A 25,521-nucleotide genomic window follows, 5' to 3' on the forward strand; every position below is an offset into this window, starting at 1 on the left:
TTTTCTTGGGTCTATGTTGGTAAAACTGATTAGATGTCAGATTTCAGATTTGTGACATTTTTGCTCTTAACTTTTGCGCTGCTGCCGATTTTTTTTACTCAGCACTTTTGTAATTAACTTGTCAAAATAGAAAACATAATTTTTAATAGTAAAAATGGTATTGAAAAATATAAAAACACGTGTATTATTATATTCCATTTAAATATTTTTACAATGTACATTTATTTTGACAGGTCGATGAGATCGCCGAATCAGCTGGCGATGACAGTAGCACTGAGTCTTCATCAAAAATTAGCGATCCGTCTCTGAATTTGACTGACAGCAGCATTAGACTCAGGAAATACGAGTAAGAAATAACTGTTTTTCTAATTTAATACCTCTCATTTTCCAAAAAAATAGGCTTAGTGCGAAAGTTCTTCATAATTGTTGGTAGGTAGTCCTCTCCTTCCCTAATGGACTCGTAGAAATTAGCGTACAACTTAAGCACTCTAGTATGACTACAAGTATACAACCCTAGCTAGCTAGTGCCCTAGTTATTACTGCTATTTTTATTTTTTCTACCTTCTCATCTTCCTTCATTTCCTTTCCCACATAGCAATTATGTCTTTCACCCTGAGCTTAACATAAGTCACCTGAATTCCACCATACATTTATTGATGCAGGACTGATCACCCTGCCTTCCTGTAGTTGACATGACACCACATTGATCCAAAACGGCGTCCTACGGCGTAAAACATAAAAAAGTTGATACACAAGTGTGGTTGAAACTTCATAATATATATATTTTTTTGTAAAATGAGAAATATTTTTGTTTTTATTATTTACACAAATATTTCAATTTCATACTATTTCTGTGAGCCTAAGCGGCTAGTTATTAGAAATAGGTATCAAATTGTGGGTCAAATTAAGAGTCCGCGACACTAACCACGGGACCACAACCCGACACAAAGGATCATTGATCAAGGAATCAATTTTTCGGTTAGTTAAAGTAAATAGTAATCACTTAAACCAGCCCTGGTTGTAAGCCAGGTTGTAAGCCCTGTATTTACCCAGACTTTATATTCTTCACCTATCTATCCATCTATGTTGAGATGTCAAAATGTAAAAATAACTCCTTAGTGAATAAATCCAGATTTGTGAACAATGATTTAGACACACCCAAAATGTTGCAAATAACATATTATTTCTTCTTAATGTTCAATGTGTAAATGTCCCCTAAAATATTTGTTTTGTTATTAAAACATACCAATAGATGTCTCTAGTGAAGTTCTAGTGATTCAAGAACAACGTTTCGAAATCGGTTCATATATATAGAACTTCCAAGAATTTGAGCAGTTGTGGTTGTCAATGATGGGTAGAATTGGTGAATGTCACCCGTAGGTAAAGTTATCACTTAAACCAAGCTATGACAGTCGTCAGCCCCGTAAATACCCAGATTTCCATATTCTTCTTCATCTTTGATGAGATTTCAAAAAATGAAAATAACTCCTAGAATTGGAGATAATCCATATTTGTGAACAAGTATTTGGACACACTCAAAAGTTGTAAATATTATTTCTATTCATTGAAATTCCATTTTATTTTATTTTAGTGCATTATTTATTCTTCCATGCACTCCATTGTTCGATTAAATCTTTGTTCTGGTTATGACTAATATTTACTCTGAAAAGTAGCAAGTCCGCTGATCTGGCATATTATGGTCATCAAAATAAACTTGAACTTCCAACTCGCTATTTGTAAATATGTACTAATTTGATTAGATAAGATGGTTCGGCATATATCATGAATAGATATTATTACAAACTTCTTCATTTATGTTTAATATTCAAAATATTTTGATAAAATTTGGGTTAAAATATAATAATATGTACTGAAACATGTGTTATTTTTTTTATTTATATATTTTTTTATTTATTTATTAAAGTTATATTTTTTATACAATTTAATACAATTTCTATACATTTCTACTTAATACACTCTTATAATTTTAGTTGCGCTGAGCCTCTCCAAAAAAGAGTCTGAGCTCTTGTGCTTGGGGAGAGACATTTTTGTTTTTTTTTGCTGTTGATAGTATAATGTTTTACATTTAAAAAAAATATTACTGGGGAACATATCGCTCACTCCTTTCAACAACGTTAAATATAAAAAAAAACATGATTTTTCAGGAGATCGTTTTTAATGTTTAAAAATATAATGAAATGTATTAAAAATAAATATCAAGCCACTTATTGAACTTTTTACTGTGCATCAGATCTTTTTAGGTAAAACCTGAATGTTTTTTCTCCATTTGAAAAATATTTAGTATATTTAAAAAAATATTTAAACAAAACCTTTTCCTCAAAATGCAAAAACAACACTTTCTGCCCTGTATCGGGTAAATAAATAAATAAAGTTTAAAATATGCCGCTTTTGCTGGGATATAGTACATTTTCTGGGCATTCCGAAATCATGCACAACTAAAAATTGACAATTTTTGATATGTGACGTTGTTAAAAGGAATGAGCGATATATTTTTATGCGGCGCGAGGGAGTTACCTTATTTAGTTTTCTATTGTATAGTCTGTTTATGTTTGTAGTGTTTGTTAAGTTTCTTTTTTAGAGTGTTTGTGCCTTATGTATTTTATAATTTCTAAAGGGACTATTTGTAGTTATTTAAAAAAAAAAAAAAAATTCTAGAACCGAATGGCGTCATTTGTCATCTGGACTGGAGGAGGTGAGGCGTTTTGCTCTAACCGGAGGACTCAGGCGTTCTCGACTACGCAGCCTGTCCTGGGCTGTCCTCCTTGAAATCTTACCACCACAATCAGACAAATGGCTGGATACGTAAGTTATATATACTAGAGCAGGGGCTCGCAATCTTTTTCAGCCCGCGGCGCCCTTATACGTTTAGTAATTTGCCATAGCGCCCCACTTTAGTAAGCTATTTGGAATAGATATAGTAGAGCGCCACCCATAAAAGCCGCAGCGGACATTTGAACGATGTTATATGTCATACATATTGCCATTGATGGGCTTTTCAACTGAAAAAAAAAATTAGTAATATCTTACACATACTTTGTTTCATTAAAATTTAAAGAAAGGAATTACTAAATGAAAAATCCCTGTATATATTATAGTAGAAAGAAACAGGTACCTACAATAATAGTAGCTGGGTAGATAGGCACAAAAATTAAATCTTCCACAATATGAAATTGAGTTATATCATATTTATAAAAATTCAGAATTGAAACAGAGAACAACAAAAAAGAGAATATTGGTGGTTTCGGATAATGAGAGGATCGACTCACGGCGCACCAGGGCGCTGTGGCGCACACTTTGGGAACCCCTGTACTAGAGTACAATAATACCCCGCTTAACGCCACCCCTATTTACTTTGTTTCACTATAATGTTGTTTTAATAGTTCTATTCAGTGATTCACTAAGGAACCGAAAGATGCAATCTTTTACTCGGGGACTTCCTATTACAGCGGAACCTCTCATAACGAGCATAATTCGTTCCAGAATCTTACTCGTTAAGCGAAACATTTTTTGTTTTGACTGGCGTGGAAGTCCCGGCTCACAAGTGAATGTTGTAAAAAAGGGAATTACCCTGTCTCTGTAACTCGTCCTGCGAAATGTCGCTCGTTATGAAAGGTTCCACTGTATTTATTTAGTCATAAGTACTGACTACAATACTGTTTTGTCATTTGAAACGCATTAGTTTTTGTACATTTATATAAAATATGTTCTATATAAAACTGCGATAATTGAACTCTGCGTACAAAAATGTCAGACATTAGTGCAAGGAAGTGTGTCATTTTGCTTTACCTTTTCATTCATGCGTGTGGAAAGTAAGCCTCACTTAATGCTGATTCATTTAGCGCGCCATTTTACCAGCAAAGATTACCTGCGCTAAGTGGGGTATTACTGTATTCTACTATCTTGCTTTTTGCTAACACCTTACCCCACACAATTAAAGATACAGGCTCTTGATTAATCAATGTGGAATGGTTAATCTCACTTTGAAGATAACAGACTGCATAGTTTAATTGGTAAAGCAAAACCTTACATCAGAAGGTTTAAGTTTTGGAGTAGGTAGTAGTGTTTTTTGTGAAATATGATGCTTTCATATCGATGTAATGATTTTCTCTATTTCAAATTCCTAACCTTTAAACTGCCGTTTAAACAACCGTTATTACATGTTTTACGTTTCCGTGCTTGCGACACTGGTCATGTATGTATATTTTTTTCTCTTACGACATTCTTGCTAGTTTTAATAGCCAATGCTAATGTTTTTGACAAAGCATTATAGAAACAGTGACATCTCTAATGATAATCATGGTATACTGTAATACATATGTGATGATTTACGCTTTAAATCTAAAGTAGTGTAATGGTCAGCACGCTCGGCTTCCATACTGGAGGTCTCGGGTTCGATTCCCGGGGGGGGGGGGGGGATTAAATAAATATAAGTGATTTTTTCACTCTAATATTTATTCAATATTACCCTGGACAAAATAAATATAGGTTATTTTCACTCTCATATTTATTTAATATCACCCTGGACTGGTACTTGAAGCGGAGGGCTGATTACCTTTCCTTCATGTTTTAATGATCAAGATAACACTGCGTTTATATGATGCAGAGCCCTATGCACCATCGGGTGCGAATGAGGGTTTGAAGAAGATGCTTTAAAAATGCAGCATTAAATGATGCAAAAATGTAGCGTTCCATGCTCTCTGTCTATTTCTGCAGAGAAATGGTGTGATGGTAGTAGATGTAATATCATCTCTTTGCGTGCCTCTGCTAAACAACCATTAGTACACACTAGCGGATCGAAGGCAGTATAGAAAAGATTTTGACTTTTTTTTCTTTTTAGATTAAGACTGAATAGGAAGATATATACAGAGATTAAACAGAAACTATCATGTGACCCGAGAAGTTGTGTTCACCCAGATGATGATAATCCACTCTCACAAAAAGACGAGGTATACACCTTTCCATAATATATGGCTCACTCCGTTCAACAACATCATTTATCAAAAATTGTCAATTTTCAGTTGTGCGTGTGTTCGGAATGCCCATAAAATGTACTATATCCCAGAAAAAGCATTATATTTTTAACTTAATACTAACCCGCTATAGGGCAGAAAGTGTTGTTTTTGCATTTTGAAGAAAAGGTATTGTTTAATTATACAAAATATTTTTCAAATGGAAAAATAACATTCAGGTTTTACCTAAAAAGATCTGTTGCACAGTAAAAAGTTCAATAAGTGGCTTGATATTTATTTTTAATACATTTTAGTATATTTTTAAACTTAAAAAACAATCTCCTGAAAAATCAAGTTTTTTGATATATGACATTGTTGAAAGGAGTGAGTGATATAACAAATTTAAATAAGAGTCAAATTGATAATAAAGTAGATAGTGGTTTTTAAAAACCACATCAGACCGAATTATGAATCTTGCAATATGGTCTGTGGCATCGGTAATGCATTTGGCCTAATAACCCACAAAACATTAGTGTCATTTAAAAACATAAGCTACACTTATATTTTTAATATGCTAACTATCACAAATATTCAAAATTACCAAGATTACACAATCTTTGTAATATTTATCGCATGGTTGCAAATTTTTGTGCCAACTCCTTATCGTCATAAATCTGCCTTATTGACTAAATCTGACTGCAAGGTTAAGTCATATCGAAGTGCCCTACGTAAAGTGCTCTAAATACATTTTTGTCAATTTTGAGATATTTGGTGTATGTTATCAACTGACTGTTATCTACAAATATAAACAAACAAAATTTTTTTTCAAATAAAATGCGCCTAGGTTTCAGGCGTATAAGACGCTATCTACATCGAATTTTCGAAATGAACTGAACTCCTAAAACGCTAACTACTTAATTTTGACAAAGCATAAAATTTTAAAACGATTGAATACATTATTTTATTGTGTTTTTGAATATATAATGCTAGTTTAAAATTTCAGATAAAACCGTTAATTAATAAAGAAAATACGTTGAAAAAATCTTCTAAGCTCTCTCCTGTAAAGTAACAGATTTGCAGATAGAGTACTTTATGTAGGAGCCGTCATTACGTATAAACCCACTTTACGTACTTTACGTATAAACCCATTTTAAAAATTACGTTTTATAAGCATTTGAATATACCTTATGTTATTTTCAACTGGTGTGCTTTTTTGTCCGCCTGCGTAGTGAAATGGTCAGCATGCTCGGCTACCATTCTGGCGGTCCCAGGTTCAATTCCTAGGGGGAGGGGGGTCAAATAAAAATAAGTGATTTTTTCACTATAATATTAATTCAATATTACCCTGGACTGGTACCTGAAGCGAAGGTCTGATAACGTTTTCTTCACATGTTAACAATCAAGGTAACACTGCATTTATATGATGCAGTGCCCTATGCACCATTGGGTTTTGAAGAAGAAGAAGAAGGAGTGCTTTCTCATTTGTTTAACTATGTTTTTTTTTTCTACAATGTTTGCTGTTGAATAATTGTAAAAGTTTATATAAATTAAGTAAATAAATACATTACCAATTGCAAAATTTTTTCTGTTTTTATTACAGAGCGTATGGAATCAGCACTTTCAAGATGCGGAATTACAATCTTTAATTAACCTTGATGTAGTCAGAAGTTTTCCAGGCGTGGAATTCTTCAAACAGGAAGAAATACAATTGGCTATGGTTTGTAATAATTTTTTTAATGCTTTATTTAAATACATACAGTGAAACCTCTATCTATCGTTTTTAAATGGACCTATTGAAATTAACTATACATGCGGGAAAACAATGAAAGCGGGATGAAAAAATTTATAAACAAGGAGATGCTATCGAGTGAAGATACCGTCCTCTCAATCTGAATAACCATTGGTAGGTTTAAATTCTAAGAGGAATACAACGTTTAGATGTAAACAAATGTATTTATTTTTAAAAAATACAAAGTTGAACAGAACCAAAAAAGATTAAAGTTTATTGTTTATTTTATATAATCTGAGATCGACATTTGTTTTTTTTAACTGTTTTATTTCCGTAAGTCAACAGTATGTTTTCATATTTGCAAATATTTTTTTTTGCCATTGAATGTGCGTAGAAGAAAGTTTTCTATCTTTCAAAGAGTGTGCATGCTTCTGAAAATAGAGGTACAGGCAGCAGCTCCTCTTCATCAATATTGACCTCTCCTGCTATATCCGTCAACCTTGCGTCACATAGGCTTTTGATAGTTTCTATCCCACACGTTGGAATATTGTCATTGAATGTAACGACATTGAGGAGAATGTAAAAAAAAAACAGCCAAAATATATCAAATATGCAGCGTAATTCTAACGATGAATGCGGTAAAATGGTGATCGAGGAACGATTAATGCGATCTATTTTTGTATGAAATTAATTCGGGGTGGAAGAAGTAAACGACACATCCGGGAAAATTATTATTTGAGGAACGATACATAGAGGTTTCACTGTATATACATGTGGTTAGTATTTTCTCGTTTCCAGGTGAATGTATTGTTCTGCTTTGCACGAGAAACCCCGAGACTGTTGTACCGCCAAGGCATGCATGAAATTTTGGCTCCTTTACTTTTTGTTCTGCAATCAGATCACAGGGCTGCTGAACATACTCCACTCGGGTAAGACTTTTAAAATAGTGGCAGTTTGTGTACTTTCAATATTTCCAAACCCCATTTTAAATTAACACTTTGACTGGCAACTACGAGATAACTTGTAGATTGCATTCTATGCTAAGACACCGACTACGAGTTATCTCGTACTGTGTTTACTTGCCATATTCATGCAGCTACAATAAAATTTGGTGTGTATCAGTGCTAATATGGATAGATGGGAAGAGAACGATAATCAACACTGGCTTACATGTACAGGAAATTTATTAATAAATTAATTGAAAATATAAAAGAATATTTTTAAATAATTTTTAGACTGGAATTCTGAAAATTGCCGTGGCAGTCAATGTGTTAATTAATAATCTCTTCTTTTCTTCTCCGTCTTACTCCTCATTACTGAGAGTTGTTACCCTTGTCGAAGCATTAACTCTTCTCCAGTTAATAATTGAATTTAATTAACAATAATGATCTTTAATTTTTTTTTATACTTTTTTTTAATAAATAATGGGACAAAAAATATACCATCAGTACACATGTTATTTTTGAAAAATCACTTCAGAAGTTTCTCACGCAGATTATTTTTCATATTATTCATATGAAAACAATATATCTGCTACACAATGTAGGTATCGGAAATATAATTGAGAATAATTTATTTAAAATATTACATGGCGCTTTTTGCATAAAATATTACATTGTTTTGATATTAAACAGTCAAATTTTTATAAAATGAGACTTAAAAATGTAGATCAACATTTATGAAAGAAATGCATTTTCCTGTGATATTCTAAATTCATATTGCTATTGTGATGTTATACCCTCTTTGATGAGATTTATATTTTGACAATTTGTTTATAAGTTTTTATTTTCAGACCGGAGCTAGCAGAAATAATGAATCCCGATTATCTTGAACACGATAGTTAGTAAGTTGTCATTAATATTTTTTTCTATTTTCTCTCTATAATGAGAGGGTTTTCAATTTTATTTGATTGACACTATGAATACATTGTTGAATTGTATAAGCCAAAATATTTAAAATACCTACTTAAATATTCAACGAATACATTTTTATTATTTTTAAGTAATTTTAACTTATACATGCTTTCTTTTTTTTTTTAATTGAAAATGTCAAAAGTCAAAAATCAAAAATTACTCTAATTTAATAATTTCCCCAAATTTAATCATTCACTATGCTCCATTGATAATACTATGGTATTATTTTAATTTAAAAAAATATTTATTTATCGTAATAAGATAATACTTTTTTTTTTAACAAAATGAGGCGTAAAAAAATACATTACAAATAAATCTTAATTTTTACCTTTATAACACTCATTTTATATATGTTTTTTGCTCTTCTTATGCCCAATGTTTTTGTAGTGCCCTGTTTAAAACCATTATGGATGGAATTGAGACATTTTATCGACTTAATGATATTCCTACTGATACCTCTCATCTTCCACCACGCTCAACAAAACCTAACAGTGTACGTATACCAAACTTGGAACAATTAATCTTGTGTGTATTTTTTTAAAAAATAAATATAATTATTTTACATTTTAGACACCCAGTAGAAAACCGGAAAATGAAGTTGTCCGACATCTCGCATTGATTCGGGACCGTTTGCTTATTCCCCAAGACCCAGAGTTAGCGGAACACTTACAAAATTGTGATATTGCACTTTCATTATTTGGAATGTAAGTATATTTCAAAATATTTATATATATATATTAGTGATTTACAGAACTTGTGTCCGACCTATCATGATGTATGGAATCGAAAGTAGAGCGGATACCATTGCCACAGAAATGAAGACTCTAAGAAGCATATCAGGCAAGAGTCTTCGAGATAGAATAAGAAACGCCAGGATCAGGGAAATATGCGAGATCGAAGATGTCGTTAGGTGGGGAAGGCAACGAAAGAGACAATGATATCCGCATGTGAGGAGAATGGAACCATCCAGACTTCCCCACATCGCACTGTACGGCCAACCCCAATGGTAGATGACTCCCGGGCAGACCACCAAAGAGATGGGTCGATAGCTGGGAATCGACATCGCAGGAGGCTAATCCCTCTTAAAAACAGGCCACAAGGCCTACTACAAGATGTAGAAGAAGAGTAAGAAGATATTAGTGTTTTTACTATTTAGAAAAATACTTAAATTTCATACTATTTCTGTGAGTCTAAGTGGCCCATTATTAGAAATAGGTATCAAATTGTAGTAAGTGGGTTGGAACCGAGAAACTCTGACTCAAGAGTCCGCCACACTAACCACGGGACCACAACCCGACACATATTAATACATATTTTATTTGATTCAATATCCAATCCACATGTGATAGTATTAAAATCAAACTTTCAACATTACTGAAATAATGAATTAGATATGTATTCGCAAAAAAACTTGCCTGGTTCTTAGTGTTTATTTTAGCAAAAATTGTCATATCTTAGCATATCATGAATATCCCAGGAGATGTCTCTCAGTATGTTATAATTGTTGGATGTGAAGTACATAAACAAGTTTGTGGATAATAGATATTATAAATCAAACTGCCATGTTAGGACACAAATGCTGAACCCTCTTCTAGCGGAACAGAAGGTCTGCTGACGACAGTTAACAATCCGGCTTCTCTTAAGGAGTTTTACAAAGTTTCCTCCCAGCAAAGAGCAAATGCTAAGAAGCTCCTGATTGGCCCACAAAATAAAGCATTTTTTTTAAGTTAGAAGAAACGAAAATCCACTTAATGATCTATAAACCTTGTACATAATAAGCAAAGTAAATAAATAATAAATGCAACTCCCATCTAAAAAAAACTGCCATGTTGGCAATTTCAGGTCAGACAGTTATTGAGTACCGTGGGTATGCTGACGTGAGAAGTTGATATGTGCAAAAAAGGTGTTTAAAACAATGTGTATAATATGATAACTTAGATAAAAATACAGGAAAAGTATTCATAGTTTTGTTTTTTTTCAATAGCCGGTGGTTGAGAGTTCTGTTTGGACGAGAATTTGCGCTTCATGATTTACTGGTTTTATGGGATGCAATATTTGCAGTAGGGAAGGATTTCTCCCTTGCTGGATACACAATGGTTGCAATGCTTATAGCTATAAGATCTCTGCGTAAGTTTTTTTTTAATTTTAAAAATATTTTATGTTAATAGAGTTTAACACATTATACATAATCATTATATGACAGAATTAAAAACGAAGATATAAGAAAGCAATGTAAGGTTGAACTAGGGATAGTTGAAAATATTAAGAAGAGTTCTTTAAGGTGCCATGGACATGTGTAGTGAATGAATAATGAGAGAATGACTAAGAAAGTATATGTGGCAAATGTGAGGGGGAGAACAGAACGAAGACAGCTGAAAAAGACTTAGCACAATCAGATCAATCAGAACCTAAAATATGGTGGTGTCAAAAGTCTGAATAATCAGAGGGCATGCATGACAAGATGTATGGATGTGAAGGAAGTGAGGAGTGTATGTCAGGACAGAAGAGTTTAGCATTCCATCCTCTCTGGCTACCCCTGCAGGGAAACAGCTTGATGGTAGTAGTAATAGTAGTAGTACATAATGAAACCTAATTAGATTATTTATTGAAGAGACAGATTTGAGCTCCTTTTTCTTGTAGAACATGCTTGCTAACTTTTTACTTTTTCATCTTTTTTTACGTTTTTAATTTTATTTAAAAAAATTATGATTTTTGTTTTCTGATAGTCAAGTATCTTTTGTATTTTATATTAACACTATTATTCTAGTTCTACTTATAATACCTATACCCTTATACCCTTTACTATGACTAAATTATGTTGTACACAAAATTAAACTAAATTATTACACACAACATAAGGCCATGCCTTTGTGGGATTTTTTTTTGTATTTATATTTATATTTTATTAATATTTTTTTGTATTTGAATTTATGTCATATAATGCAAAAGAATTTAAAAAAAAGAAAAAAAAAAAAAGAAAATTATTGTTAATTAATTTTCTTTTCACTGTATCCATGATTGCTTTTCAGTACTTAATAGGGATGCTATGGTCTGCCTGACACATTTGATGCACTACCCAACCACCGTTGATGTCCAGTACATAATAGATCACGCTCTGTACTTGAAGCACCCCGACCAATACATGAAACCGCTTTCACGCCCATTCACTTGTCCTACAGAAAATGTGCAATCCACGTCTATGGCCAGTAAGCGGAAACCAAAAGTCAAATCCAAACCGAGGTAACTAAAGTAGTTTAGTGTAGTAGCTAATATTATGTATACAGATCCGGGCTGGAATTATAATGAAAAGTTAATGAATAAACTACGTAGTGTAGATAAATTTAACTTTCTTCTCCTTCCTGTTAAATCTATTATTTTATATAATACCCTTTTTTAATCTCTGAATGTTTTTTAATAGTTTTATAACATAAATGTGGAATTGTTTAATTGGCTTTTTTTTAACGTAACTATTTTTTGTTAATGTAATGTAATGTCTATTATTGTTAATGTAACTATTGTTTATTATACCTTTTTTTTAATATGTAAGCTGTACAATTCCCGAATAAAAAAAATAATAAAAAAATAAAAAATAAAAAACTTTATTTGTATTCAGTAAAAAAACCTTAATTTCCTGATAATACTTGTTCACAAGTAGTTTTAAAATTAGAAATAAAAGCCAAAAGTAAAGCTAAAGTTATCTACACTACGAAGTTAAAGCATTAACTTCCCTATGGAATCCTAGTCCAGGGGTAGTTTCAGTTTTCGGAGATCGAAATTGACACCGTTTACTTGTATTATATTGTCCACATGTATTACACTGTCCACCTGTATTACACTGTCCACCTGTATCACACTGTCCACCTGTATCACACTGTCCACCTGTATCACACTGTCCACCTGTATTACACTGTCCACCTGTATTACACTGTCCACCTGTATTACACTGTCCACCTGTATTACGAAGTATGCTATCTGTGCTCAAGTCCAAATATTATTAGTCGAACATGGCTTCCGTGTCCATACACGTGTTGACGGGAGTCAATGTTAAGTATTCGTAGCCGGTTTTATGTGTTTTATAAACACGAAAAAATACACTTTTTTATGATGTTTAAATAGACAGTAAATTTTTAATTTTAACAAAGTTATGGGTTTTCCAAAATTCATGCTCTGTAAATGCTCAGATTTCCATATTCTTCTTCATCTATGTTGAAATGTAAAAAATAATATGAAAAATATTTACATACATTATCAATCACATATACTCCAAACATACCTTAAATTCATATGTAATATGCAATATATAAAAACGTAACCATGATCAACCGAAACATTAACATTTTACACTTATAATGCAACACTTCATGCTTGACTAATTGTCGATAGTTATGCTTTGATTTATTATTTGCTGGAACCAACCGCAAAGTTACAAATTAATATGTTATACACAACATACTTACTACAAAATACACAAGAACTGAACCAAGATAAAAGTATTATACATATATAATTTATACATTTTACAGAATTTAAGGTGAGCTTATTTCATCTAGGTAAGATTTTACATACTAAAATATATATTTTTTATGATATAGAAATAAAAAATGGTGATTTTTTTAGATCTGCTGTAAAAAATAAAGAATTAATACCCAATATTAAAGTTGCTAGCACCGCTGATGATTTGGGAATTGTTGACGGATACACGCTACGAGTAAGTAAGACAGCTGCTGTCATTTAACATTTTCAATGCTTTCAATTGCATTTATTTTATAGATTTTTAATATTTTCATTACTTCACAAGTGTAAAATTATACATTTAAAAACCTTTTATATTTATCCAAACTAGTTATAAATAAAAGTCTTAGCTATCGCGTTTTTCCATAACTGATATATTTGTATATAATTATCAGGAGCCTGAAGTACTACGTGAAGAATTATTCCATGCGCACAGTGTAATGACCCTGTGTAACTTGAAGTTAGAGCAGTACGAAGAAACTATAAGACGATCTCTCCCTTCCTCTTTGCCCCCCTCACATTCCGCCCTACAAGCACTCGGAGGCATTCGGGAGGTATGTTTATTTTTAACCCTAATTAAAACTTTTAATCAATTTCATTTTTAACCCTTTTTTATTGCTTTTATTCTGTCAGCTAAACAGATAAGAAATCATATTATTTATGGATTTGGTATTAACTTTGTGGAATGACATGTCGATTATTTAAAATTAAACACTTGTTTAGACCACTAATTGACTTGTATTTCACATGACTAATTTCGAAAACTACCAATGTTTTTATCGACAGGTGATCACAAAAACTAATGAGCAAAAAATCATTCAGGTATTGGTAGTGATAGGTGGGTTAGTAACTAAAGGGGGGGTTAAGGAGTGAGACTTGTTTTAATGGGAACATAGACAATAATGGTGAGGAATTTTGGGAAAGGATATTATGTATTAGTTAATGTTTTATCAGTTTTTTTTTTTAATTTTGAAATATTTCTAATTGTGTGAAATAGAACTCAATTAGTGATCTAATACAAGTGTTTGATTTTAGATTTAAAAAAATCAGCTGTCACAAAGGGAACATTTCTATTTTAAAATTTAATAGTTGAGTTTGTGTTTGGTTAAATTAATAGAGATCTTTATTTCATAGGGTAAGATAAAATTCTCTTTTTTACATCACAAATATACCTATTAAAAGAAAATCAAGAACACATTTTTAAAATTTATCACTACATATTATAATAAAAACAATGTATAGTAGAGCCCTCTGAGACTGGGTGTATGGTTGAAACGCAATAAAGGATGGATTATCAGAAAAATACGTAAAGATTTACAGTTATTCAAACAATCTCTCAACACAAAAATGCATAATTGTAATGTTCTCTACATTAAAAACACTGTAATAAACCACATCTTCTTCTAAACCATCAGAGGTTGGCGACCATCTTCTTAAACTCCACGCAATCCTGGGCCAGCCTGATAAGAGTTGCTGGTTCTGGTATTCCAAACCACTGTAGAAATTTTTTGAGCCACGATGTTCTTTTACCTTCCAAGCACTGCTGCCCTCTACTAAAAGGGTTGTGGTCCCGCGGTTAGTGTCGCGGACTCTTAAGTCAGAGTTTCTCGGTTCGAACCCACTTTACCATAATTTGATACCTATTTCTAATAATGAGCCACATAGGCTCACAGAAATAGTATTAAATTGAAATACATATTTGTGTAAATAATAAAAACACAGATATTTCTCTTTTTTTTAAAAAAGCTGTAGAAGGGCATATTTTTCTCCACGAAATATATGGCCAAAGTATGTGCCTTTTCGTCTTGACATTGGTTAGCAGTTCTCTATCTTAACACATTATTTTAAGGACCACACAAAAGCTATTATAATTATTGAAAAGAGAACAATATGATGATACATACATATAAAAATTCAAGGTAGTCTATAGTAAATAAATTACTTGGAAAGAAGTCAGTTAAATCATTTTCGGATCCATTGGAGTAGCGATCTAGAGGGGGTTTTACTAAATAATTTAGTTGTGATAATATATAATCGTTTAATAACAATCTTATTTAGTAAGTAAAAAAAGGTGCTCTAAATTGATTATGAAGCTATCATGTGGATTTTTTGATCATGAAATATAATACTTATTGAAATAATAACTAAAGAAAATTTAAAAGCATGTATCTAATAAAAAAATGAGAAATTTGCATAAATTAAAAAAAGACCACCACTCTATATAATTAGTATATTTGGATGCCAAAATTTTGATATTTTTTTTTTACAAATTCACAAAAGTAGTGGAAAACAATCCAAAATTCAGTGCATGTTGAAAAAATTAAGCCTTCTTAAGTTTAATTTTACTAAATTAAAACAAAGAAATTAATAATTATAATTATTTAACTAAACAAATATTTGAATATATTTATTTATATTTTTGGCCTACCCAATACATATTTTCAATCGAAGAACGCGTAAAAATAGAATTTACATATACTTTTTAGCATAATTATGTACAAAAAAAAATTGGGCTAACAAATAGCAAAACAAGCGGAAAAAACAGAGAAGTCACCAAAATATGATTAATTATTCATATACAAAAAGGGAAAAAGTGAAGTATGTATGTTATTTCTCATTTCCAAAATAAAATTGACCCCTTGCTAGTGTATAAGAAATAAAACTATTACAAATATTTGTAAATTTGTTACATATATTTTACATAATTATAAATATATTTTTGACAAATTATATATTTGTTTTATTGTCAAAAACTGAAGTTTTCAATCTTCAATGAATGACGTTACAAACCTTAATTGTTGTGTATGTTTATTATGTATCTCCATGTTTTTTTTTAAAGTATTAATATTATTAAGTACATATATGTATTTATGTTGTCATTTAAATGTAGGTCTGTCCATTCTCTATTTTATTGGATTGTTGAATATTACAAGTCCATTATCTACCATCTTTAGTTGGTTAAATCATTTAAGAATCTAGATAAAATTCGCATATTCGAGAAACAAGCTTCTAATATTCAATATGTAGATGCTCCGTTCTACAACATTGTGCTGTTCAACACTTGAGGGTGATAGATTTGTAATATTTTTTTTTACCTATTTACCTGTGTATTTATCTGAATAACTATTGTGAATGTGTTATCCATGTGTCCATAAACGTACTGAAAAAGTTTCGGGTGATTATGGTTCTTGAAGAATCAAGAGTTTATTTAGTTTAGGTTAAATTTAAGTTTATTTAGTTTAGGTTAAATTTTCACATTGATCCAAAGTGTTGTAAAAAGATATTGTTGTCTAGTTGAATTTGGAAGATATGTCCTTTTCTTACTTCATTTTATATATAAATAATATTTCTCGATATTTTAACTGTTATACAAAGTAATTTTTTATTTCAACTATTTCATAATATTTTAAAAACTTATTTCAGTTGTGCACTCTGTTGAAGAGTAGATACCACACGCCTCCAGATGTTGAGCCCGCTTTGGAAGCAAATGAAGCTAGCAACTCCCAAGAGACATTTAAACAAAGTCGAAAACCTATAGGTAAAAATGAGCCCGCACAGTCATCAGCTGCGCAGTTAGAGCCAGCGAAGAATACCAGAATCAACAAAAAGACAAATGCGAAACAACCACCCCCACCCGTCAATCCTAAGGAAGTTCCTCTAAAAGTTATCAATATTGTCAACTCCACCAGCGAAGTTATGGGTGCTCCGAGCCCAGATCCCCTGGGGTTACGTAAAGACTGATTTGAAAAATAATCAATTGTTAACTAGTTTTCAAATCATCAATACAGTAAAATGAAGTATGTTCCCATACATATATAGAACAATTTATCATACAGGACTACAGTCCTACTTGAGATAAGATAAAAAAATTAAAATCTACCAAATAAAATACAAAATTTTTTAAGATGATTATTTCAATCAATATAAAGCGTATATAACATTTTGGATACGTGCAAATGCTTGTACACAAGTACTGGGTTTCATCCCCTGGGAAGGTTTTTATAGATATCTTTATGAAACCATTTCTTGTCATAAGGAATATAGATAGTGTCGGGTTGTGGTCCCGTGATTAGTGTCGCGGACTCTTAAGTCAGAGTTTCTCGGTTCAAACCCACTCTACCACAATTTGATACCTATTTCTAAAAATGAGCCGCTTAGGCTCACAGAAATAGCATGAAATTTTAAAATTTGTGCAAATAATAAAAACACGAATATTTATCTTTTTAAAATTTAACAAAAAAAAAATATAAAAGATATTTAAAAAAATCAAATGGTAATTTGTTCGATTATGGGCAGAATGGTGAGTGTTACTCGCTGTAAAGTGATAAAATGTATTATAAAAAATACTTGTACCATTTTCCAAATTATGTGATATTTAAAATTATACCTTATTTTTAAGTATTCAGTAATAATTAATATAAGTTAGACCTAATATTTCATAGTCCAAATAAATGTGGCCAAAAAATAAAGCATAGACCCATTAAGATTTACAAATAGAACGTTGGTACTACATTTCACAGTAAAATTTCTACTAAATTAAAAATAAGTCAAACATGAACAGCACCCTACATAATTATTTTTTTCTTCTTTCTTTTTTTGTTTTATACCATAACTTAATGATGTTCACAAAAGCAATGTTATGTATATGAGATCTTTAGCAAAAAAATCTTCCAAATGATACATTGTGCCTTGTATGTATTTAGATAATGTAATAAACTTGCAGCATGCAATCGCTCTAATCAAAGTAATAGTAGTTTATTTCTATTCAAGAATTTTCACAACATTGATTAATGTATTTCTATATAAAGGGGTTGTTAAATTACTTGAGTGTATATATCATTCACTCCTTTCAACAACGTCATATCAAAAAACTTGATTTTTCAGGATATTGTTTTTAAAATTTAAGAATATAATGAAATGTATTAAAAATAAATATCAAGCACCTATTGAACTTTTTACTGCGCAACAGATCTTTTAAGGTAAAACCTGAAGGTTTTTTCTCCATTTGAAAAATATTTAGAATATTTAAAAAAAATAATTAAACAATACCTTTTCTTCAAAATGCAAAAACAACACTTTTTGCCCAGTAGCATGTAAATATCAAGTTAAAAATACTCCGCTTTTGCTGGGATATAGTACATTTTCTGGGCATTCCGAAAACATGCACAACTGAAAATTGTCAATTTTTGATATATGACGTTGTTGAAAGGAGTAAGCAATATGTTACACCAGTGAATGTAGAGTACATTTACGCATGGCATTACAAAACAAATTTGGTTCTGGTGTGGACAAAAACATAATTATAGCAATAACCAAAACATTGATCATATCCATATTTATGGCTAAAATTTTATTATAGGAGATAAATTAATAAATGCAGTTTACTATTGAACATTCCTCTTATTTTTTATAGTTAACTAATATTTTGTAGTAGCCATACCAAACCTGTGCATTCCTCAGGCTATGGAGGCACGCTCGCTACGTTATGCGGACCACAATTTGATATGGTAAATGAAATCCCCTTTTTCAACAATCAGAAATCACAGGTTTCACAACCCATGGGTTACACAGATGCTTCGTTTGAGATTGGGTCTAAGCTGTCAAGTTATAGACCATAGAAACCTTACCTCAAACCACTATAGATGAAAATTTCCCTTAGACGTTTCCTTATATTGTCATCAGTATAGGAAACGTTAAGAGCTAAAATAAGTTTGGGTTAAGGTCAAATATTGACATTGATCTCATTTGCAATGTCGCTCACTCCTTTCAAGAACGTCATAAATCAAAAAACTCGATTTTTCAGGAGAACGTTTTTAAAGTTTAAAATATAATACAATGTATTAAAAATAAATATCAAGCCACTTACTGAACTTTTTACTGTGCAACAGATCTTTTAAAGTAAAACCTGAAGGTTTTTTTCTCCATTTGAAAAATATTTAGTTTATTTTAAAAATAATCAAACAATACCTTTTCTTCAAAATGCAAAAACAACACTTTCTGCCCTGTGGCGGGTAAATATTAAGTTAAAAATATGCCGCTTCTGCTGGGATATAGTAAATTTTCTGGACATTCCGAAAACATGCCCAACTGAAAATTGACGAATTTTGATTTATGACGTTCTTGAAAGGAGTGAGCGATGTGTCCAGAAATTCTAAGAAAGAAAAATTGATATTATCAATAAAAATTAACATTTTTCTACGAATTTCTAGAATATTACTGGAGCAGTTTCATTCCTATAAAAATAACATTACATAGAACAACTAGAAATTAGGGAATACTTTTAGCGCCCATATAATTTTTTAATAGACCGCAGGTGAAGTGTGATAATAGGCATGGATAATCAAAAAACAAGGGCCACATTTTATGATAAATTTTATTATTTTGAATTAATTGGTATCTTCTTATTGTCATTTCAAACCAGTTGGTAAAAATATTATTTTAATATAGTTTTATGGCAACACCATTAGTAATTTGTGCAACAATTATTATTTGATTTGCAGAGTTTATATCATTATATTTAATTAATCAAATAAACATAATATAATATATGATTTGATCATGTTTATAATATTATCAATTTCTTGTTGAAAATGTAATGGTACTTAAATGTGATAATGTTCTTAATAGGTTGTCAAAAGTATTCAGTTCACATTACTTTTTTAAGTTCTAAAATGTTGATCAATTTTGTTTCTAAGGCTCGTAGTTTAAATAAATGGTGTTAATTTACCAATTAATAATATAAAACGGCACAAGAAATCATAGCTTTTTCTTTCAATATCACTGTCATCGTACATCAGAAAAGAATATAATTGTACAGTTCAATTTCCATAACTGTGATTTACCTGGTAATATGGAAATTAAATATATGTATATATATATATATATATATATATATATATATATATATATATATATATATATATATATATATATATATATATATATATATATATTAAATTGCAAACTATTATGTTCAATCTTTGATTGGGATACAAAGAATGATTCTTGAAACATGACTAATCGATATACAATTTCACTTTTGTTATATAGAAGAAAAAAATACATTTAAAATATCCTTAATATTCTTTATTCATTAAAAATATTTGGAGTACTTTCTTTAAAAGAAGTTTGTTATATAGAAGTTCAACTGTAACTTTAAATGGTCCATGTATAAATATAGTTAAATAAAACAAGAAACAATAAATAATATTATTTTATTTCAATCTTCCATCCAACTACCATATCATAAATTATTCTAATAAAATTATATTTGTTACTGAATTTGTATGGAATGAACGATGATGGTAAAAATTACTGCCTGTGAAAATAAAATAAAAAAATATTTCAATCTATTAGGGGGCAAAAAACCAACTTGAAACAAAGTATATTTCATTGGAGCTGGGAGTCGCCACAAAATTTATTTTTAATATCAGAAATACTGCAATTTATTTTTCTTATCTATCCCCTTTCGCAGATTATGTCTACAACACTAGGTTCCATTAATTGTGGATCAACACATCGATTGACAACGGAACCTAATACTTCATCTAGTAAGACATGAACCAAATTTTCATCTCGAACAAACCTCCACAGGTACAGTTGCAAATAGTGCACGTCGACTTGCATCTGTTGCAGACCGTAGCGACTGTATGTCTTTAGACGAACGCACTCCAAAAAGGTTTTCAAACTTATTTTTACTATGCCACTCATGATTGAGGCCTTGTTTGGCTCGACGGGGCTGAAAATTTCAATTTTCTCCGAAAATAGTTTGTTAATGTTGGAGGCGAGACTGGAATCCAGGACCCCGTTGGACCAAGCGGAGCGGTAAGGGGTGCGAGACGCCGTCAGGCTGTGAGTACGCCGGCTTGAGTCGCTGGACTGCCTCGTGCCCGCCCCTCCCGCTTCGTATAGCTGCTGCGCATCCTGCTCCGCGGCTCCCAGCGCCTCCAGCACGCGGCGAGCTACCGCCCGCACTCCTCGCGGCTCCAGCACACGCACCCATTCCCGGGACAATACCGACACCCTCAACATCTGGGACACCTGCAGCCCCACTCGGCTCACGTAGCGATCCAGCAGCGTCTGCGCACCATCGGACGCTCGCTTGCAAAGTGTATTCTCCGTTTTCTCGGAAAATCTAAATGTTTCCCCCGAGAAACTGGCTTTGTCTAGTAGTGTTTCAGCTTGCACTAGCAGCCCGCGTATTCCTGAACTTTTCAAATCGTAACAGAGCTTAGAAAGAATGAGAAGAAGTTGGGGAGGCGCATTGTCGCTAGCGGACTCTCGCGTACAAAAACTCTCAGCCACGATCACGAGGTCGGTCAGCGTGTCTTCGATGAACTTATCGCAAGCCACGATGACGCTAGCGACGCAAGCGGGCTTAAATCCGAATGATAATCCGCTTTGCAAAAATATTGTCAAATCTTGAAGCGCCGCTTGCGCCTTTTCCACTACGAACACTTGTAAGGAACTCAGCATCTCCTTCAGGTCGATGTTACCCTTACTAGCGAGGCCCCGCCGGACGCCGATAAGCCTTTCCCAGAACTGTTCTTTTAGGTGTCTGAAATGATATTCTCCCTTGGCAGAAATAGACAGCGAGACTATCTCCGTTGCTTCCTTACTGTAATCGGCACCGCGCGCACGATGGTTCATAGCTTGGAGTCTTCGGTAGAATTTATCCAAACCTCTGACTAAAACTTCGGTCCCGCTTTGCGTAGTATTTGCCTCAAATTGAATCCGAGCCAGATCGAGGTACTTGCTCATTATCTTATCTGTGAAGTCATTTAGAAGTTGGGCTGTACATTCTTCACTTTCCGATTGTAAGAACATTTCGCCGTAAGAAGTCGCCACAATTCCTAAGTCAGCCAATAGCCCCGTGTTTCCTTTCTCCACCCACTCTAGCAGATCGGAACACGAAGTCGTATCTTTCAAACTTTCTAAATAGTTGAGCAATCTCGGTTCGGAAGAACGCAAAAACTTTTCATTGAGAGCTTCCTCCGATCCTTGAAGTTTCACCAACAGACATACGCTCTCCGCAAGTTGCGTGGCCGAAGTGGAGTGAGAAGTCAATCGTTCCTTGAGTCTGACAATCAGTTCACCCACGATCTCTTCGCATTCCCTCTGTATTCCCTGGAAGGAAGGCTGGCTTCCGTAACGTTCTAATACTCGTTGAGCTCGCAGATACTCGCTCACAGCTTCCGTGTATTGTCCCTTGTTGAGATATTCATTGAGTTGAGATGGAAGTAAAAACAGAAATTGTAGCCTTCGTAGCAATTGTCGAGTTCCGCAAAGTCTGCTAACTGTTGTTCTGCTGTCTTTTAACGATTCAGAAATTGACGCACTGAATGATGTGATTGAATCCATATTTTCACTTAGTTGTTCCATTTCTGTTTGCATATTTTTGAAATCACTTCTCATTTTTCTGACTGTATCTGTGGCTGATATAAATTTATTATAATTTTCATATACTAATGTTTGCATTTCTGAGTGTAAATATTGACTCTCACGAATTATTTCACATTCTTTATCCATTATTGTTTTTAAACTCCCTTCTTTTAGGAGTTCTGAAAGATATACTTCCGAATTAAAAGAATTTGAATCCATGTTAGTGGAATCTTCATTACTGCTTGCCATTTTCAATCCAGTATCTGGTTTGTCACAAAAATTGTGTCAAATTTCACAAAATATTTAATATTGCAACTGTCCGTAACTGAAATAGATTTATATGTTTCTTAGTGGCAAAGACTAACTAATTTTGTTAGTGGTACTCACAGACTACTAATTTTATCTGTTACTGTACCATATAACTTTGACGTTTCGCCATGATTTGACATTTGACTGATAATATACATAGAACATTAGCTTTGCTCGTAAATACATATAATCTCTATACAATGCCTCCTAGATGGTAAATAATTATCTCGTCTTGTTCAGGTAGGTATGGAATTAAGTAGGTAGGTAATGTTTAGTACTTTTGTTACTTTATCTCTGCATTTGGGTTTAAACGTCAAAGTGAAAATGTTGAGGATTTTGATTATTTTCCTGTGATTGTTACTTACGTTTGTAAATCCTGAACATCTGGATTGAAGTAATCGAACCCAATAAAAATGTTTCGTAAACAGGAGAACACTTCAGTTAAAACAGTGACTTTTTGCAGCACACTAACTTGCATTTACATCCCATCTATAATTTTGGTTCTGTGTAATACAAATAATATATACCGGATAGGTAAATATTCTTCGGGATATTTGTTATTAGCTCTTTTACTCGGAGAGTTATTTAAAATTGGCTATGCTTTAGCTCAACCTGACCTTACAATTATAAAGGATACGAAACCTTCAAAACCAAAGAAGGTTTTCAAGATCAAACTGAGAGATGTGTTCAAATCTCTCCTTATGCTACCGTGTTTTGTGGCAATTTACTTCGTATTAATATTACTTTTCGGGGCGCCGATCATGACAGGACACGAAGAGACTTTTATGTTAGCATTGTTGTTAACTCTTTTGACAGTTTTCCCGTCATGTTTTCAAGCCGGGATCGATTCGACTATTACACTTCTGACTGGAATGAAGTGGTACACTGGCGATAAAATTATGGAGATGCTGCAACAGAATATAATCATCACGCTGTTTGGGACATGGTGTGGAGGAGTTGTTATTCCCTTGGACTGGGACAGACCGTGGCAAGTGTGGCCAATCCCTTGCTGCTTGGGAGCTATTTCTGGATATTTATTTTCACATGTACTAACTTTAATCAAACTCATGCCATTTATTGCCAAAAGAATTGCAAAGAGAAATAAATTTTAACTCTGTGTATTTAATTTACATTAATTTTATTACTGTGTATTTAATCTAGAAAATAAATGCTCTAGGCTTGTTAAAATTGACTTTATTTATTTATTCCACTGTTAACTGCGACTCGAATCTGCCACAACACTTACAGTAACGTGTCACAAATTTGTTAAATATTCAAACGTATTTATTTTGTACTTATGCTTTTGATGCATTCATTTATTTATAAAATTAGAATAATACCTTCGTAAACTGTGAAATAAAATAATAACTTTGAATTAAAAATAACAAATCTAGGCCAACTTCTGAGAAAAATTACCACTTAACAATTTTCCAATGGATATTTGTATTTGTTGACTGACTTCTGGTCAACGTCAATTTATGAGACTATCTTTTTTAAAGTGTTTGAGTTTTTATTTTCAATAAAATGTCTAATATATTGTTACAACTCCGTACTAATAAATACCATTCTTTTAGACTATAAGAGATCCCAATCCAACTGATTACTCATCGAATCAAAGAATTTTAAACTAACAATATCCATGATTTATTTATAGATTTGGCGTTCAATTTATAGAACTCCATTTTAATTTATGTATTAAATTTTAAATTAAACACTTTTTTGAGTATACTAAGTTGTATTTTAGTGGTTAAAAAAAGATTTATTTGAAAATGCCATAACTAGGGGAAACATTGTCACAAAATTGAGTTTTGTGTTACTTAGTCTCAAAAAATCAATGTTTGATTTAACATTTAATACATAAATTAAAATATCTATGTTTGTTTATTACTTAATTCCTCCCGCAGGTGCTGGTGACAAGGGTTGGATGATGTGTGCGAAAACGTGATTTATTGATGAATGATGAATAACATAAGGTAATTTTTTTTAATGGAATGTAGGTCTGAATGCGTTTTTTTTTTAAATGATGATGGTGTACTTGGGAAAGACACTCTCAAGGGAAAGAAAGATTTAGAAAGTGGAATGAAGCTAGAAGCAGTGTGAATAATCCACTGAGTTTGGTTGTAACAGACAAAAGCTTAACAGCGGAAGCTACTAGTACACGACGGGGTTCTGGTATCCCAGTACCAACCCTAATGTTCAGCATGGATTGGCAAGAAGGATGAAAGAAAACTTAATGTACTCAAAAAGTGGACAAATATGCAGCAACGGTGTATGATGATGTTTTATACAGATATTTCTTGGTGAAACTGCATTTCATATATTTTAAAATGACAAATTTTTAGTTTTTTCACATAAATTTTATTTGACCAACGGCTGGGTTTTGTCATAACCAATATCATAAGACTGCTGATGTCACCAGTCTGATGATGTCGGTCAAATAAAATTTATGTATAAAAAACTATTATTAAATTAAAACCCTTATCCGCACCACAATGGTGCATAGGGCACTGCTTCATATAAAATGCAGTGTTATCATTTACGCATGAAGGAAAGGTGATCAGCCCTCCACTTCAGGTACCAGTCCAAGGTAATATTGAATAAATATTACAGTGAAAAAATCACTTATATTTATTTGACCCGCCCTGGGAATCGAACCCGGGACCTCCAGAACGGTAGCCGAGCGTCCTGACCATTACACTACGGAGGC

At 32.3% G+C, this 25,521-nt stretch overlaps 3 protein-coding genes across 3 annotated transcripts; 2 read left to right on the forward strand and 1 right to left on the reverse strand.

Moving 5' to 3' along the window:
• Positions 1-35: 35 nt before the first annotated feature.
• On the forward strand, positions 36-17,376 carry TBC1D5 (TBC1 domain family member 5). Its single transcript, XM_088264660.1, has 14 exons — positions 36-157; positions 234-346; positions 2,677-2,823; positions 4,859-4,967; positions 6,571-6,687; positions 7,498-7,628; positions 8,492-8,542; positions 9,000-9,105; positions 9,183-9,316; positions 10,597-10,739; positions 11,642-11,852; positions 13,230-13,320; positions 13,520-13,678; positions 16,548-17,376. The coding sequence occupies exons 1-14, from the start codon at positions 155-157 to the stop codon at positions 16,863-16,865; spliced, it is 1,833 nt and encodes a 610-aa protein (XP_088120786.1). The 5' UTR covers positions 36-154; the 3' UTR covers positions 16,866-17,376.
• A 2,947-nt stretch (positions 17,377-20,323) lies between these two features.
• On the reverse strand, positions 20,324-23,008 carry Vps51 (vacuolar protein sorting 51). Its single transcript, XM_088264682.1, has one exon. The coding sequence runs from the start codon at positions 22,752-22,754 to the stop codon at positions 20,583-20,585; it is 2,172 nt and encodes a 723-aa protein (XP_088120808.1). The 5' UTR covers positions 22,755-23,008; the 3' UTR covers positions 20,324-20,582.
• A 113-nt stretch (positions 23,009-23,121) lies between these two features.
• PIG-F (phosphatidylinositol glycan anchor biosynthesis class F) lies at positions 23,122-24,002 on the forward strand. The gene has a single exon (XM_088264683.1). It carries the CDS (start codon positions 23,228-23,230, stop codon positions 23,924-23,926), a length of 699 nt encoding a protein of 232 aa, XP_088120809.1. The 5' UTR covers positions 23,122-23,227; the 3' UTR covers positions 23,927-24,002.
• The last annotated feature ends 1,519 nt before the right edge of the window (positions 24,003-25,521 follow it).

The sequence above is a fragment of the Brachycentrus maculatus genome, unplaced genomic scaffold, assembly GCF_059751285.1.
Source record: "Brachycentrus maculatus isolate JH-2025_06_01 unplaced genomic scaffold, ASM5975128v1 h1tg000235l, whole genome shotgun sequence".
Classification (NCBI taxonomy): Eukaryota; Metazoa; Arthropoda; class Insecta; order Trichoptera; family Brachycentridae; genus Brachycentrus; species Brachycentrus maculatus.

Coding starts and splice junctions, on each gene's coding strand:
- TBC1D5 (XM_088264660.1), top strand. Junction 347..2,676: donor ATTAGACTCAGGAAATACGA/GTAAGAAATAAC, acceptor AAAAAATTCTAG/AACCGAATGGCGTCATTTGT. Junction 2,824..4,858: donor TCAGACAAATGGCTGGATAC/GTAAGTTATATA, acceptor TTTTCTTTTTAG/ATTAAGACTGAATAGGAAGA.
- Vps51 (XM_088264682.1), bottom strand. CDS start 22,754: ATGGCAAGCAGTAATGAAGATTCCACTAACATGGATTCAAATTCTTTT.
- PIG-F (XM_088264683.1), top strand. CDS start 23,228: ATGTTTCGTAAACAGGAGAACACTTCAGTTAAAACAGTGACTTTTTGC.